Source organism: Photinus pyralis, unplaced genomic scaffold, assembly GCF_008802855.1.
Source record: "Photinus pyralis isolate 1611_PpyrPB1 unplaced genomic scaffold, Ppyr1.3 Ppyr1.4_unclustered_Scaffold778, whole genome shotgun sequence".
NCBI classification, from domain to species: domain Eukaryota; kingdom Metazoa; phylum Arthropoda; class Insecta; order Coleoptera; family Lampyridae; genus Photinus; species Photinus pyralis.
Window position 1 is genome coordinate 180,779 of NW_022172241.1, and position 16,212 is coordinate 196,990.

General features: G+C 36.6%; 1 protein-coding gene across 1 annotated transcript; it reads right to left on the reverse strand.

Annotated features, from left to right (window-relative positions):
* Nucleotides 1-28: 28 nt before the first annotated feature.
* Nucleotides 29-15,021, reverse strand: LOC116182844 (F-box only protein 25). The gene is made up of 4 exons (XM_031503396.1): nucleotides 14,741-15,021; nucleotides 4,244-4,328; nucleotides 3,569-4,188; nucleotides 29-393 (listed from the first exon to the last, which is right to left on the reverse strand). Exons 1-4 carry the CDS (start codon nucleotides 14,842-14,844, stop codon nucleotides 189-191), a joined length of 1,014 nt encoding a protein of 337 aa, XP_031359256.1. The 5' UTR covers nucleotides 14,845-15,021; the 3' UTR covers nucleotides 29-188.
* Between the last annotated feature and the right edge of the window lie 1,191 nt (nucleotides 15,022-16,212).

Here is a 16,212-nt window from a genome sequence, read left to right on the forward strand (position 1 = left end):
AGAATGAGCGCGGCAATCAAACAACCCCTTGTGGTAATTAAAAATATTTTATTTAGTCTTTTATTACTATCCTTTTTATAGAACTAGAGTATTTCTTTTTTTTAAATAGCAGCCCACTAACACATTAGTACAATATGTATAAGATAAAATATCACAAAATGCAACCTAAGCACAAACAACAAACACAACTACAAGGAAAAGAACTTGAGAAACGCCGACGGCGGTACCGGACTGGGCGGTAGGAGGCCGCCCGCTTCTTGCACCCTCGCTCGAAATTCGGGACACTGGTCGGCAATGCAAGGGTGACCCAGCGAACGCCAAAATAAGCAGCGGCAGTGACGGCATAATGATAATGTTTCCGCGTATTGTCTGTCTTCGCGTAAACCAAATGTTCTGGAAAAAAGTAAATATGCTCGTCTCCAGTTTTTTTAGCTTAAACAAATGCTTTGGCAGGCAACACATTATACAATCAAGAGTAGGCAAGATTCAGATTCAAAAACCTTGTTAGTTCACATCCTGGCTCACTTGAAAAGCAAAGGAGAAACTGTGGATTTGAGAGCAGGTCAACCAGAAGCTCACAAATGCCTTCTATTCATTATGATTACTGAGAAAAAAATTAAGAAACCCAAAGTTTGTGACATTTGGAGGCGTAGATCCCAAATGAAACATTTTGAACTCTTGGTTTACCTGAAAAACATGTTTTCGTTGTTTCTCTCTGCTGCCCAATTTTTCTTTGACATGCTTGCCTGTTTTATTACTATCTTCAGCTTACCTGTTCGGCTCCACTCGCTTTGCTTCCTCGCCTCTTGCTCAACTTATTCTATCAGATTCTTCGATTGCGTCAGCTTCTTCGACGTTCTTGTTTTCCTTGTCATTTTTGACATCTTCACGTTCTTGGATTAATACGGCTTTTACAACATATTCGCGTTCTTCCGCTTTCTCAGTTTATTCATATTTTCTGCTTTTCCAACTCTTGCAATCGCTTTGGTCCTTTGGCTCCCCAAGCTTGCCCGTTTTGCTATCCCTCCGTCATTATCTCAAATTCTTATGCACTGTCGCATTTTTCACCATCTTCGACATTTTTTTCTTTAGCTTCCCTGACGCCTCAAACTTCCTAGAATTCTTAGTTTTCCTATTCTCCCTCAGTTCCTTCAGACACTCTTCAAGCATGTTAAACTTCTTCGCTTTCCTGAGCATCCACTTCTTCATCATCTTTGTTTTTTCGAATTTTTGTTCCGTCTTTAGTCTCTTTCTCTTTAGACTCGCCGCGTTTCCATTTCTTTAGATTTTGCGGATTCTTCGGTTGCTTCGTCCATCTAATATTGTACTCGAAGTTTCTAAAACCTTTAAATTCTTTTGCTATTGCGTTCTTCCGATTTTATTTCGAAAGTTTCATGACTTCCTCCAGTTTTTTCTTCTTTTTTCTAGTTTGCTTCGGCCCTTTCGAGATCTTCAGCTTGCTCGGTTTCATTGACCTTTTTGCCATCTTCGTTGTTTGACCTCTCTAGACTCCACGACTCCACAAACTTTTCAAGGTTTACGGCACCCTTGGCATTTCAAACTTCCTCGACCAGGAAGGCTCTCGATTGCTTCCGTTTCAAAACAAGGTCCACCTTAATACAAATTACTGGAACCGTTTGACGCTTTTGCTTCTTTAACTCTTTAAGTTCATTTGATTCCACGATTTTCGTAGCGCTCTTTTTCCGTTGGAATTCTCTCTTGCCTTCAGCTTTCTTTACTACTTTTTATTTTGGCTTCCTTGCCTTGTTTGATTTCTCTGACTTGGTCAATGTGCTTGCATCCTTAACTTAACTCCCTTGACTCCTTTGCATTTAGGTCATTTCGCAACTTCTTCGCCTTTCCCAGTTTCAGGAGCATTTTGACCGTTCACTCCTCGTTTTCCTAAACTTGCTTGCTTGATTATTGCGACTTGCTCGGCATTGTTTCATACATCTTCTTCTTTGACAGTTTCCGTCATTCCTCTTGCATCCTTTGTTGGTCCTTTTGTGTTATTTTGACTTCCTTTGATTTCTTGTAGTCCTCCGGTATTCCGTCTTCTTCTGCTTTTTCGATTTCAACGGTTTTCATCAAGTCACCAATGCTTTTGGGACTTGGGATCCATTTAATTCGGCTTAGTCTTAGAGGCGGCCAATAACTTCAGCCGACTTTCCGTTCACCTTAATGTCTCTGCTTCCCTATAAATAGCTTTAGTTCATTTGAATCTTTAGATTCTTCAGCATCTTTGTTTCTTCTTTGAGTTCTTTGTCATTTTTTATCTCACCTACCTTAGCTTCCAGAATTTCCTTGGAAACAACCACCTTTTCATTGTCTTCGGGACTTCCGATTCTTGCAGATTCTTCGCCCTTTTTACTGCTTCAGCTTACTTACTTGCCTATATCTTCATTGATTATTCCGTTTTCCTCAGCATTATCGAAGTCCTAATTTTCTTCGCGCCATTTTTTTCTTATTTTTCGGTTTACAATGGCATATTCCATTACTTTTCTCGCCTTCTTTGGGTTTCTCACACCCCTTAACAACAATTAATTTTTGATTTGATTTTTCCCTTGGCTCTTTTAAATGCTTTCCAAGCTTCTTCAACTTCCTCGATCTCCTGGACTTCATCATCATCTTTTGCCGTTTCAATACATTGAGCTGCAATACATTAAGTATCCTTATATGATATCTAAGTTTTCATTTGCTATTGACCTCGCATAATAAATCATAGAAATACATTTTGAGTCATCTAGTAAATGAATATCGCAAACGTTTGACTTTGAACAGCGACCGACCTTTGGACTTTGAACGGGAAGCAAACTTTGGACTTTGAACAGCCACCAACCCTTAGACTTTGAACGGTGAGCAACCGTTGAACCTTACACTGCCTTAATTTCGAAGATCACCACACCACAAGCAATCTTTGATCCACTTTCCAAGGTTACGAATGCGGTGGGTGACCTTTGATCTTTACCTTTACCTACCTTCCAAGGTGACAGTCAGTTGGTGAGCGACCTTGAACGATCCAGGTACGACCCTTATGATTCTTCGGATTCGACAGTTTCTTTAGTTATTGTGCTTCAGCTGCTTCATTTTCTTCCAAGAGTGTAAAGAGATCAAAACAAACCATCAAATTGTTTGCCTTGGCCTCCGTCATTCAAGCTACTCGTTTAACTTCACAGATATTGATGCAATTTTTTATATTTGATTCTGTATTCGTCTGTGACCTCGTCTTGACCTCCTTCAACTTTTTCTACCATTTTTATGTATGTCTAAAACATGGGATTTACCTAAAATCTGAAAGTGAAAATAGCTCAAAGGGCACAAAAACTCCGAATTTCTTACAAATTTAGACTAACTTTATTGCCACACCCCGCGGAACAATCCCAATTGACTTGCACAGGTTCATTGTATGATGCACTGCCTACCGTTGTAAGTCAAGAGGTTAGACTAATAGGATTTGAAACAGGAATCCGGACAAACCAATTATACTGAAGGGATTTAGTATACCTTTTTAGAACTACTCACCAATCGTTAAATGTTATAATTACCCACTTTTGCAAATAATAATTACCTTTTCAAAGAGTGATAGCTTTGCTTCCAATCAATTTTTTTCTCCGGATCAACAACCATATCCATCTGTTGATTAGTAAAATGAAACCTACAAAGCTCCCTCCAAACGCGTTGCTCATCGACGAGCACCGCCAACTGATTTGACGCTTGCGAGCTGGCGGTCAAGTCTCGATGGTCCGACAGTCTCAAGATGACCTCTCGAAGGCATTCTTCCGGAAGCTGCAATAATTTGGGGTTCATTTCGGGGCTCGGCTCGCGAATTTGCATGTTAGCTGCCATCGATAGTATACGTTCGATTGTGGCCGCGTGCTGATGCCAGAGTAGCTGCGAGCCCAGAGGCCCTCCCCAGCACGCAGCCCTTTCGGCGGACCTCAACGCGCGAAGGTTCGCTATCAGTTTTCGTAAACCGCGCGGATTGTGTTGTATTGCGATCGCGTGAGCTGCCACCTCTTCTAACATCGAAAGTAGGGCCTTTTGGGCACAGCCTGATAAAGTTATCATTTGTTGACCGACTAGTAACTCTAGGAAAGCGCATATGTAATTAAATCTACGAACGTCGTGTACCGCACTTCGAAAGTCTAATTGTTTCACTGCCTCGTCCAATTCGTTAAAGCCTGCAATCTGATTTCGCGCGGATGTTAGCTTTCTCACTCTCACAAGTGAACATTAAACTTACCTCTCTAGTGCACTTTATTGTAATTTGGCAGTGTGGCTGTACCGATGAGTCTCCGTCATCAGTCTCTTCAATTGATCCTTGTTCCCTAAAATGGAGAAACTTGCATGAGAAATGGCAGGAATCTATTTTTGCAGAGATTTTGTTCATATCTTTAATTTATGTAATTCACGTGGACGTTACTTTGATGTCAGCACCTTTAATAAGGTTGGGCCACCGTGTATGTAAATGTTTTACCTTGTTTTTTTACGAATAAACAGAGTTGGTTTGTTTTACTTAAATTTGTATTTCCGGATTTGGCTTTCCTTTTAGAAATGTTTTCGTTTTAATGTTAAAAATAAGACTACGTCAATTGAGATAGCGCGTGGTCAATGCAATGTCATAGTTGTCAGAGCACAGTAGCAGTGCTTTAATTAAATCAGCTGCCGCACCCTTAAATAAAGTCTTGAGGTATTAAAGTTTATGAATGGATGAAATCGAACTGTTTGCATTTATTATGCATTCAAATGAATTTCTAAACCCCAATTTTCATACGAGCCGTCAAATTCAGCAATGCGTAATCGCTTTATTTCAAGAAATGGACCCGTCAATTGGTCGAATCGTTAGTGCGATTTGACACATTTGGATTATTTTATTTGGGGGTTTTTTGGAGGCATAGTCTACGCCAATAAACCAGCTACGCGTTTGGATGTAAAGACATTGGAATAGTTTTATGTGGATATGCCATTCAAAAACCCAAAACTTGCATAATGACAGACAAACAGCAACTTTGTTTCAATTTTGTGGCATTACTTGAACGTATAAAGAATCCGGGCGGACGGACGAAGAAGCGACAGTTTCGTTTAATGGGCGAATGAGTGGGTTGCATTTCTAGGGAACAGTTAAAAACAAAGCAACGTACCTACTTATTCTATTTTTAAAGATTAATTAACATAGCTACACACACAAATTTGGTAAATTTTTAGAAAAACGAGACGTTATTGCCCGTACATTAACAAAAAAAAGAACAAATATTTTTAGTAAATATGCGCAATACTTTCGTCGAACTCGGAAAATTTCCCCTAGTTCTATTTTTGTCCGCACAACAAAATTAACTCCAAGTAATGCACCGAATTAGAATTAAGACGTACACTAATGATGGAAAACTTACTCTATGCAAGAAAATGACTTATTTACTGATACAATGTAGTAATGAATACACCCAGTAGAAAAGTAGAATGGGTTAGAATAAAGACATAATTAGTTCAACCCGACTGGTTCTGTCTAAATGCTTTTTTATAATCTGTTACTTTGTTGATGGGCACTCACCGGAAAATTAACAAGTTAAAATTCTACTAAATAACTGAAATTTTTGAGCAACCCCTTGAACACACAAATGCGGCTTTGCATTCAGCCCAGCTTTACTGACGAAATCCCAAGCCTTCTGTGAACAAAGAGCTAGGGTTGTTGTGGTCCTGTAAATGAAAAATAAATTTCAGGGAATATTTTACCTAAACGAGGCAAATAATGTAACAATTACACCAGAATAATTGGTGTTGTTTCCATCCATCTATTGGTCAAAAAGGTCTCCTTGTGACAGATTAGGCTTGCTCATTTTCAAGACTGAGAACTTTGCAGCACCCTGTATAACTTTTTTGACCATTTGTTGCCTAGTAGCAGAAATTGGATGTTTTTATTCCCATCCTGAAAAGAATTAGTCTCTATCTTCATCAAATTTAGTGCGTTTCGCATAGTGTGTAGATAAAAAGCCTGGAAGCCGGCCTCCCTCATTACAGACCTCTTTTATTGCAGAAGAGACATTTTGAGAACCGAAGGTCACATTAGGTTCAATGAATGCCGCCCGCGATATCTCGATTAGCGTCGAGTTGTTATAATACAGGCGCTAGTTATCGTTCTGCATTTCTTTCTAAGTCCACTCATTTCCAGAGTCAATTTTAAGGGGTACAAGATTTTTTAGGTTACCACGCTTGAAAATGGCCAGTCCCTTTTTTTAGCCCTTTTAAATGGTAAACATGCAAGGTGTTAATTAATTGAGCGCCGATAATGCAGGGTGTGAATCTTTGGGTGATTTTAAGGGGAAAAGTTTATATCAACATAAGTATATCCTAAACCTCTTAGTTTTTGAGCTACAGCGTGTTATCAAAAAAGAGTGTTTTTATCATCATTTTTTATCTTAGATATTTTTATGAAATTTTGTGCGTTAAGGAGCATTTTTTGACGTAAAAGATTTGTTTAAATTTTCACCAGTGACGTCCGTACACGGTTTGAACAGACAATTTTTGAAGAAAAAAATGGTACGCCACTGATTTTTATGAAACCAAAACTATTTTTGAAATCCCCGTTTATTTTGGAGTAAATATGGTATTCCTTCACTTACAGCAATTACCCCTGAAATTCAGAAAAATTCTCCTGGAGATATTCCATCGGAAATTCACCCCTAGAATATTATCTCCCGGAACATTCGCTTCTCATTTTTTAAAAAGTGACATTTTGTTATTACCTGTCAACAGAGATAAAATGTCAATATCTCCAAGAGAATTTGTGAAGGAATTTGTTTAAAAATAACGTAATTGGCTCCCAAAAACTCGCTTTCGGAATATGGATCCTAGCATATCCTAAGAAAACATACCCTAAATAAATTTGCTCACGTGAAAACCCGATGACACGGAAAATTGGCCACCTGCGGCATTTTCCGTCTCAAGGTTCATTCGAAGAATCAATTATTCTGGATCGTGTATAAAAAGTGCACCTGCATTGTGAAAATCCTATGATTTCCCTGAGAACGATTTCTATGACTAAAAGTGATTCAAAATTTGGATTACGCTTCAGGAGACTGAGCATCGAGCTTTAGCCGTCTGCGGGATTTCGCGCCTCCAGGGAGTCTTTTATCTTTACCTTGGTGGTGAATATTCCAGAAACTTGATATTCTAGAATGGAAATAAGCCTAGAGAAATTTATAGGAATGAATTTTAGAAGAGAAAATTTCCGTGGCTGTGAAGTGGCACTATAATACTAATATTCTATAAAATGTAAGGATGATATTATTGTCCCTATGACCGTCGGTTTACCCTATATAAGAATATCCGGGGTAGAAACAAGTAGGACTACGTAACTCGTTGCCCAATGCAGAATCACGTTCCTACTTGGGTTAGTTACAGCACTTGCCAATTAAAATTTTTTAATTATATGTACTGCGATTCACTGAAAATCCCCATTTCGTCGTGTGTCATTCAAGGAAATTACGCTGAATTACTCTAATTACGAGCAAATTGTGTAATTACAGGCAAACAATGTCGCTACAATCTTCTTGTGCAATATTAAGATTATACAATCGCATTAGAAAAGTTGAGCAGACGTCCATAAAACCAAAGTGAATGAAACTATGATTGCCAAATAGAAGTAATACTTGAGGTGTATCTGTATAATTAGGAGCAGTTTCAAATACCTACCAGAATAGTGGTAATTGTAGGTCTAGAAAGATTGAAAGATGATTTTTATTAAGTGAATCAATAAAACTACACGCGATTTGGTTAATTTCTTCTCAATATTTTTTTTAAATTAGAACGTTTACCCAAAATCGTCCTGAAACCTTCATTTTCGTGCCTACTTTATGTCCGGAAATTTTAGTTTCCATGACAGTGGCAGAACAGACTACGTTTCCTACCGCTTGTCACTTTACTGGCCGCACCTGTCACTTTACCGGCCGCACCGTCACTTTACCGGCTGCATCTGTGACATTACTGTCTATAATCACTCCCGTAATCACTAACAGATTGACATTAATCAAAAGTTCTATATAAAAATTGAAATTTTATATTAACAGACAATTTCCGGTAAAATTTAATACAAAACTCGTCAGTAAAATGACATTGCTTGACTCGGAAATTAAAGTACTCGGCCCCAAAGGCCTCGCATTTCAATGTTTCCTCGACAGTAATGTGTCATTTTCCGGACTTTTGTGTAAATAACTATTGTGTCGGTACCGTAATGTTTATTATTAAAACAAGCGTTAAAATTTAGGATAGAGATAAAAAAATAAATATTTTAAATATTTTTCCAAGTAACACCTATTTCCAGTATAACCGAAAGTCATACAAGACGGAAAATTTTTATATCCCATAAAAGGTATCACAAAGTACTAGAAACCGTTTCGATAGTTTGCAGGGTGAGTTAAATGAACAAGTATGGCGCCACCCCCAACATTTGCAAATGTGCGGAAAGTTTTGGACATCGTTTGGATATGTTCCAGGAAACATGTACATGTACACTTATGTGGCAAATTTATTTTTCATGGTAAAAATGGGTTACCATAAATACAACCGCTTTCAAGTAATCAATTTTCAAGGTACCGTCTGCATCCGCCATTTTTTTCCTTAAAGTAATAACTAATAAATAACTGAAAAACCATAAATTGTAGATATCGACATGGGGGAATCAAAAGAACTGAAATTTCACGTAGAATCCAAAAATGCAATTCATAACAAAACTGAAGCATAAAATGTGTTTGCTTTAAGAAACCTCGATCCATCGCACAAAAAACATTGGACCTGGATGCTAGCAAATAGCAAAGTGTAATTCTATTCTTACACTGTGCCAGTAGCTGTGAGAATAAAGTTTTATATTCTTCAAGCGACCGGCGAGCAAGATGGATGTGGAAAATATACAGAGTGGCTAAGAAAGATGAAATCAGAGCACTGGTGTGAAACGGTTGGAGATATCGGTTTGAATGTTTTACGACTTAAATAAGATGTGTTTGTGCATATTCTATCATGAAAAGACACGGCCACCATTTGTTTTTTTCTAAATGGCAACATAGGCCTTGCGAGACATCGATTAAAAGCTTATTTTACCATCATTACGAATATGCAATAGGAAAAATTCAACTAAATTTTAATAAAATATGAAAAACAGTCTCAAGAAAAATTTTTGATTTGTTATTTTTTACGCGAAAACTGTACGTCGTACGAAAGTAAGTCGAGGGACCATATTTGCTCCAAAATAAATGAGGATTTCAAAAATAGTTTCGGTTTCATAAAAATCAGTGGCGTACCATTTTTTTCTTCAAAAATTGTCAGTTCTTTTACGTCAAAAAATGCTCCTTAATGCACAAAATTTCATAAAAATATCTAAGGGTGATAAAAAATTATGATAAAAAACACTCTTTTTTGATAACACCCTGTAGCTCAAAAACTAAGGGGTTTAGGATATACTTATGTTTGATATAAACTTTCCCCTTAAAATCACCCGAAGATTCACACCCTGCATTATCGGCGCTCAATTAATTAGCACCCTGCATGTTTACGACTTAAAAGGGCTAAAAAAGGGACTGGCCTTTTTCAAGCGTGGTAACCTAAAAAATCTTGCATCGTACCCCTTAAAATTGACTCTGCAAATGAGTGGACCTAGAAAGAAATACAGAACGATAACTAGCGCATGTGTTACAAAAACTCTACGCTAATCAAGATATCGGTTCTCAAGATGTCTCTTCTGCAATAAAAGAGGTCTGTAATGAGGGAGGCCGGCTTCCAGGCTTTTTATTTACACACTTTGCGAAACGCAAAGAATTTGATGAAGATAGAGACTAGTTATTTTCAGGATGGGAATAAAAACACCTCAATTTTTGCTAATAGGCAACAAATGTTCGAAAAAGTTATATAGGGTGTTGCAAAGTTCTCAGTCTTGAAAATGAGAAAGCTTAGTCTATCACAAGGAAACCTTTTTGACCAATGCATGGATGGAAACAACACTAATTATTCTGGTGAATTGTTACATTATTTGCCTCGTTTAGGTAAAATATTCCCTGAACATTTTTTTTGATTTACAGAACCACAACAACCCTAGCTCTTTGTTCACAGAAGGCTTTGGATTTCGTCAGTAAAGCTGGGCTGAATGCAAAGCCGCATTTCTGTGTTCAAGGGGCTGCTCAAAAATTTCGTTTATTTAGTAGAATTTTATCTTGTTAATTATCCGGATGGCGCCCATCAACAAAGTAACAGATTATAAAAAAGCATTTAGACATAACCAGTCGGGTTGAACTAATTATTTCTTTATTCTAACTCATTCTACTTTTCTACTGGGTGTATTCATTATTACATTCTATCAGTAAATAAGTCATTTTCTAGCATAGAGTAAGTTTTCCACCATTAGTGTACTTCTAAATTTATATTGCACTAAATAAAAGTGTTTGTCCTATTACCCTCTTATAGGGATCTATGAGTCTTAATTCTAATTCGGTGCATTACTTGCAGTTCATTTTGTTGTGCGTACAAAAATAGAACTAAGGAACCCCTATATTATTATCTCTCGGAACATTCGCTTCTGATTTTATATTATAAATTATATTACTTTCACCGATTATTTTCGTAACTTTGATATCGATCTGTTGGCAATTTCTGAGACGTGGTTAGGAAAACATATTCCTGATAGTTCAGTCTTATTTTCAGATACCTACAACATTGTTCGAAATGATAGGAATTCGAGAGGGGGAGGAGTTTTTGGTAGTTTATCGGTCACCTTCACTTCACAACTACTCGGGATTTGTAAACGATTTTGAACTTCTGTACTCGGATTTGCTATTGATTTCTGATAAAATTGTTTGTGGAGGAGATTTTAACTTTGATCTGATGAATTTAAGTAAACCTGGAGTGCAACAATATGTTGATATGCTATATAGTTTTGGTATCACCCAAGTTATCAATATGCCAACGAGGATTTCTAGTTCAAGTAGCACCCTTATAGATCATGTACTATAACATCGGACACTAATTTAATCAAATCTTCTTCTGTGGATCTTAATCATTCTATCTCTGATCATGGTATCATTTTTATTCAGTTAAATTTAATGTCCTCTTTCAGAAAACGTACCTTTTTAAAGTATAGATCTTTCAGGTCAATCAATACAGAAATGTTCACACATGATTTGGTAAGCATTAATTGGCATCACTTATACAGCATTTATAACTTAAATGATAAGATTTTATATTTTAACAATAGTAGGTATACTTCTTTTATTTGATAAACACGCTCCCTTGCGGGAATGCCGGGTAACGAAACCAAAAGCTCCGTGGTTAACCAATAATGTACGATTGCTGATATAAGATTGCGTGACAATGCCTTTAGGAAGTTTTGTGCATCAAAATTGGATAGTCATTGGAATTACTATAAAATCTTGAGAAATTATGCCAACAACGCAATTTTAAGGGAAAACGTGCGTTCATGGAGCATAGTGTTAAATACCAATCTAATAGCAGTAAATAAAAAATTGTCGGATCTTGGTGTAGGTCACAATAGCTTTCGAAACAAATTACCTTCTCATTCAACAGACGCTAATGCTGTTAATCAGTATTTTGCCTCTAATTTGTCTTTAAGTAAATCTACTAGTTCGAATTTAATACAGTTTTATGAATCTAACTTCTTTGTACACGAGATCCAAAATTTTACCTTTCGTACGATCGACACCAAAGACGTCGTTGAAATTATTACCCAATTTCAATCAAACTCATGCGGGATTGATCATATTTCACTACAAATGATTAAGTTATGTTGTCCAAGTATTATACCTGTTGTCACACATTTAGTAAATGTTTGCATTGAACGTTGCGATTATCCAGATCTATGGAAAACGTCAATAGTGCGCCCGATTCCAAAAATTTCCTCTCCTAAAGCGTATTCAGATTTAAGACCCATCAGTATTTTACCCTTAGTCTCTAAGGTGCTTGAAAAAGTGTTATTTAATCAAATTCAGAATTTCCTAGAATTATCACGTATTCTTCCCGAACATCAATCTGGCTTTAGAAGGGGATACAGTTGCGAAACGGCATTACTTAAAGTTCATGACGACATTTTGTCTGCTGTCAACGAGTACAAGTTTGTAGTCTTAATATTATTGGACTTCTCCAAAGCGTTTGATACGATTGATCATGATATTTTGTTGGCAATACTACATTATATTGGCTTTGGCCCGAATTCTATTACACTTCTCCTTCATTATTTAAAAAACAGGAGCCAATTAGTTGACATTAATGGGAAGACTTCAACAATGATTAATTTGCGATGTGGCGTTCCCCAGGGTTCTATTTTAGGGCCTCTGCTTTTTTCAATATATACTGCTAATATTATAAACAAATTAAAATATTGCAATTACCACCTGTACGCTGATGATACGCAGTTATATTATGCATTTTCTAAAACTGAAGTTGAGAAGGCAAACGGTGAAATAAACGAAGATTTAAATACTTTCCTAAATTACGCTGAACAACATTCATTACATATTAACCCCAGTAAATGTAAGTTGCTATTATTTGGTGCATCACACAACACAGCTACTCGTGCCGAAGTTTCCTCACTCTTAGATATAAGAATCGGAAATAAAAAATTTTTGTTCAGGAAGCCAAAAATCTCGGGCTAAGCTTAAACGTCAATTTCAATTATCAAACGCATATCAAAAATTGTTCACAACGGGCGTTTGCTAGCCTTAGATATATACATCGAATTAAAGGCTTACTTTCTCGCTCTTCAAAAATTATGCTCTGTCGATCACTCGTGCTATCCCATTTTTCATTTTGTAGCGCAGTGTATGGCCCTTGTCTTTCTAAATTTCTTGAAAGAAGAATACAGATTATTCAAAATTCATGTGTTCGTTTAATTTACGGAATTAGGAGGTTTGAAAGGGTTTCTCACAAGTTAAAGTGTATGCCATGGCTAAACATGGAAAAAAATCGACTTCTCTACTCTGCCACTGCATTTCACAAAATTATCTTGTTTAAATCACCACCTTATTTATATAATAAAATTACATTTCGAACAGATGTTCATAATATTAATGTTCGTCGGAAAGATTTGATTACCATTCCTAACCATACAACTATTTAAAAAATCATTTTCATACAATATAGCCAAGATCTATAACTCACTTTCGTCGAACGTTAAACAATTAACACCATCTAAATTTAAACAAAAAGTTTACCACGATTTTTTAACATCTTAGTTACTAATCTACTTTCAAGTTACTCTGTTTCTAAATTTTATTTGTGTATTTTTTTTCTTGTTAATTTAGACCATCAAAATTTTTTTATTAATTTTAGTTTGCTATTAAACGGGTTAAGTGGAAGAGCACGAAGGGCTGCATGCCTCTTAGTGAACTTCGCCTTTTGGACGCCAAGTTGTATGTGTAATATTGGTATTGTTTATATATTTGTCATAGTGTGTCCAAATAAAGTCATTATTATTATTATTTTATAAAAAGTGACATTTTATTACCTATCAACAGAGATAAAATGTCAAAAAGTTTTTCCCGTCACAGAAAAAATATTTTTGCGGCACAACGGTTATTTTAATTTCGTTAAGACGTTAAACATAAAGGATGTAAGACTGTCAAACACGTTTTTTTTTAATCTCTGGTTTGAGCCAGGAAGCTGTTCTGTCAAGAATTGGGGGCACCCGGTTTTTTGTAAAATCCTACCTTTACATAGGTTTCGTATATTGAGAGTCCATCAAATACTTTTTATTTTTGTTTCCTTGTTTATTTACAATCTGTACAATATTACATTTTCAAGATATAATCGCGAGCCTTTCATCCGAGCTTTCATCATTCCAATTCGTACCAAAAACAAGAAATATCCAACTGCTTGCATCATTATAAAAAAAAAGATAGAAACCAGTAGACAAGTAGAATTTCTCCAATTCTGCCTACTTCGAGCAAGAAAAGAACTCCTTGTTTTGTAAGCTCACGCTCCAATTACCGTGCATGTAATTGAGAAAATCCTATAATTTCCCCTGTATCTTAGCGATATATGTATTGCAGCATTACGTCCAAAATTGGGTCAGATTGAGTCCCAATTTAAACTTTTGATTTACATTTACTGCGTGAGAACTCGTTCAATGTACTCTAATTACACTTTCGCAAGATTTTTTGCGTAATATACAATGAAAAACGTTTTGGGCAGACGTTCATAAAACAATGTGAATGAAACTGAGTGCCATATATTACAAAACAATAGTACCTAATAGTAGGACAGGTACTTTTGAGATGGATCGAGCAGTTTCGTTATCGGTGACGCTCTGATGAGTACTTTTATTAACCCAAATAGTAAAATTGCGCGCAATTTGGTTATTTTTGTTACCGAAAATGAAGGTCGCGTTATGATTGATAACATGTGTACTTGTGCCGCTACACATTTCCGGCAGGTTTCAAAATTAGTAGCAATCTAAATTTATATTATCTGAAGTTGCTTGTAGTAATTAAATCTATTTTTAAAGAGTATATTGAACTTTCACGAAGGAGGAAGCCGCATATGTACACTAGGACTAGCACTAGACAATGCAGCTACTTGCGTAATCCTGTAATGTTAGTAAACAGACTGTGTATTTTGCAACGCGATTGCGAAAAAAACCGACGGGCACCGCAGATGAAAGGCTGAAAGTAAAATTTACGCAAGTCAAGAACAAAGAAGCGCACGGGCTTCATCGATCGCATTTATGAATTTCCCGTTTTCCGCTTACCGTATTGCTTTACACTTTTCGAGCACCTTCTTCTTCTCCCATCCCTCTTGCGTTTTAACCCATGCTTCGCCCGGAGATCTCCAATCTTTCGAAATAAATGGCATTGCACCAACACCACGAAAACAAATCAAGCAATAACAATAACAGCTGAGTTTGACAACATCAACACAACTACGTCTAGTACCAGCTGATGTAGATTTTGACGTTTGCGACGCACGCGCGCCTTCGACCGGCGACGTTTATTTTCAAATCCGGCGCATCTCGCCTCTCCTCATTTCGCACTAAAAAGAAAGTTTAATAGCGTAACGAACTTCCGCCTCATTAAAATGAAATTATTTTCGACGTGACTCACAGCCGACCATTTTCCCAAATCTACCCGAAGCGAATGCTCGCAATTTAGAGTGAAAGTTTAAACAAAACTGTTTTGTATTAATTTTGATTTCTTCAAGGCTGTTTCGTAATTATTATTCTAATTTATACTAAGCGGATTCGTTTTAGTTTCAATAAGAAAAATGTAGCGTGGGTTAAATTCGACACGATTAAACCGTGTAACAGTTCTGTAATTGCGGTAGTTCTTCTATTGCAACAAAACAAGTAGAAACTGTACAACAATGGCCATTTTTTCAATCGAGACAAAAAAACGTGAAAGCAGGAACAGGCGCCAGATTGGCAAGTCATCTAATGAAAGCGTATTGTTGACCCTTGAGGCCTTGATCCTAATCGAATAAGGAACACCAACCCTCATTGAGCGCAAAAAACATTCCGACATATAAGTCATAAATCCAAAAAATACCAAGCAATTATTAATCACGCAGTGGGTGAATTTAAGCTTTACGATGATTCCGTTCAAAAAATAGCCCCAAGAACCTTTCCTTTGTATCAAGGATATCTAACAGCAGAATCTATATTATATCTAAACTAAGCCGAGCTTATCGACCAACCCATTAATCGACACCCTACTATCATTGTAGCTGGCAAAAACCTTGCTAGTCGTAGACTATTATCACCAACCAAACGAGTCATCAACATTAGTCCATCTGTAAGCAAACAGGACACGTAGCTAAGAAATTCACCAAATATCTTCTACAAGTCAAAAAATTAACCTCCCAACTACATCGGGTATCCAACAACGCAGCTCTCCTCCTTCAACGAAAATCAATAAATAATCATAATAATAATGTTTATTTATCCTGTTTCGACATAGAGATGTATAGGACAGAGTCAAACATGAGTAAGTACAAACATACAATAAAACAATGAAACAAACACATAAATACAATTAACGGTTTGATACGTACCGAGATGCACCAGGATCATTTAAGAGTTCTTCAACGTTATAGAACATCTTGTCTAAAAGGAAACTGACTAGATTACGTTTGAACGTATGGAAGTTGTTGGTCGTTTTAATGGAAATGGCAGGCTATTGAAAATTTTAGCTCCTATAATATAGGGACTGGACTGATTGACATTAG

Excerpts from the sequence above, each read along its gene's own strand:
- LOC116182844 (XM_031503396.1), bottom strand. The coding sequence starts at position 14,844 with ATGCCATTTATTTCGAAAGATTGGAGATCTCCGGGCGAAGCATGGGTT. Across the intron at positions 4,329-14,740 it reads GAAAAGTGTAAAGCAATACG|GGAACAAGGATCAATTGAAG; the intron begins GTAAGCGGAAAA and ends TCTCCATTTTAG. Across the intron at positions 394-3,568 it reads AGCTATCACTCTTTGAAAAG|AACATTTGGTTTACGCGAAG; the intron begins GTAATTATTATT and ends ACTTTTTTCCAG.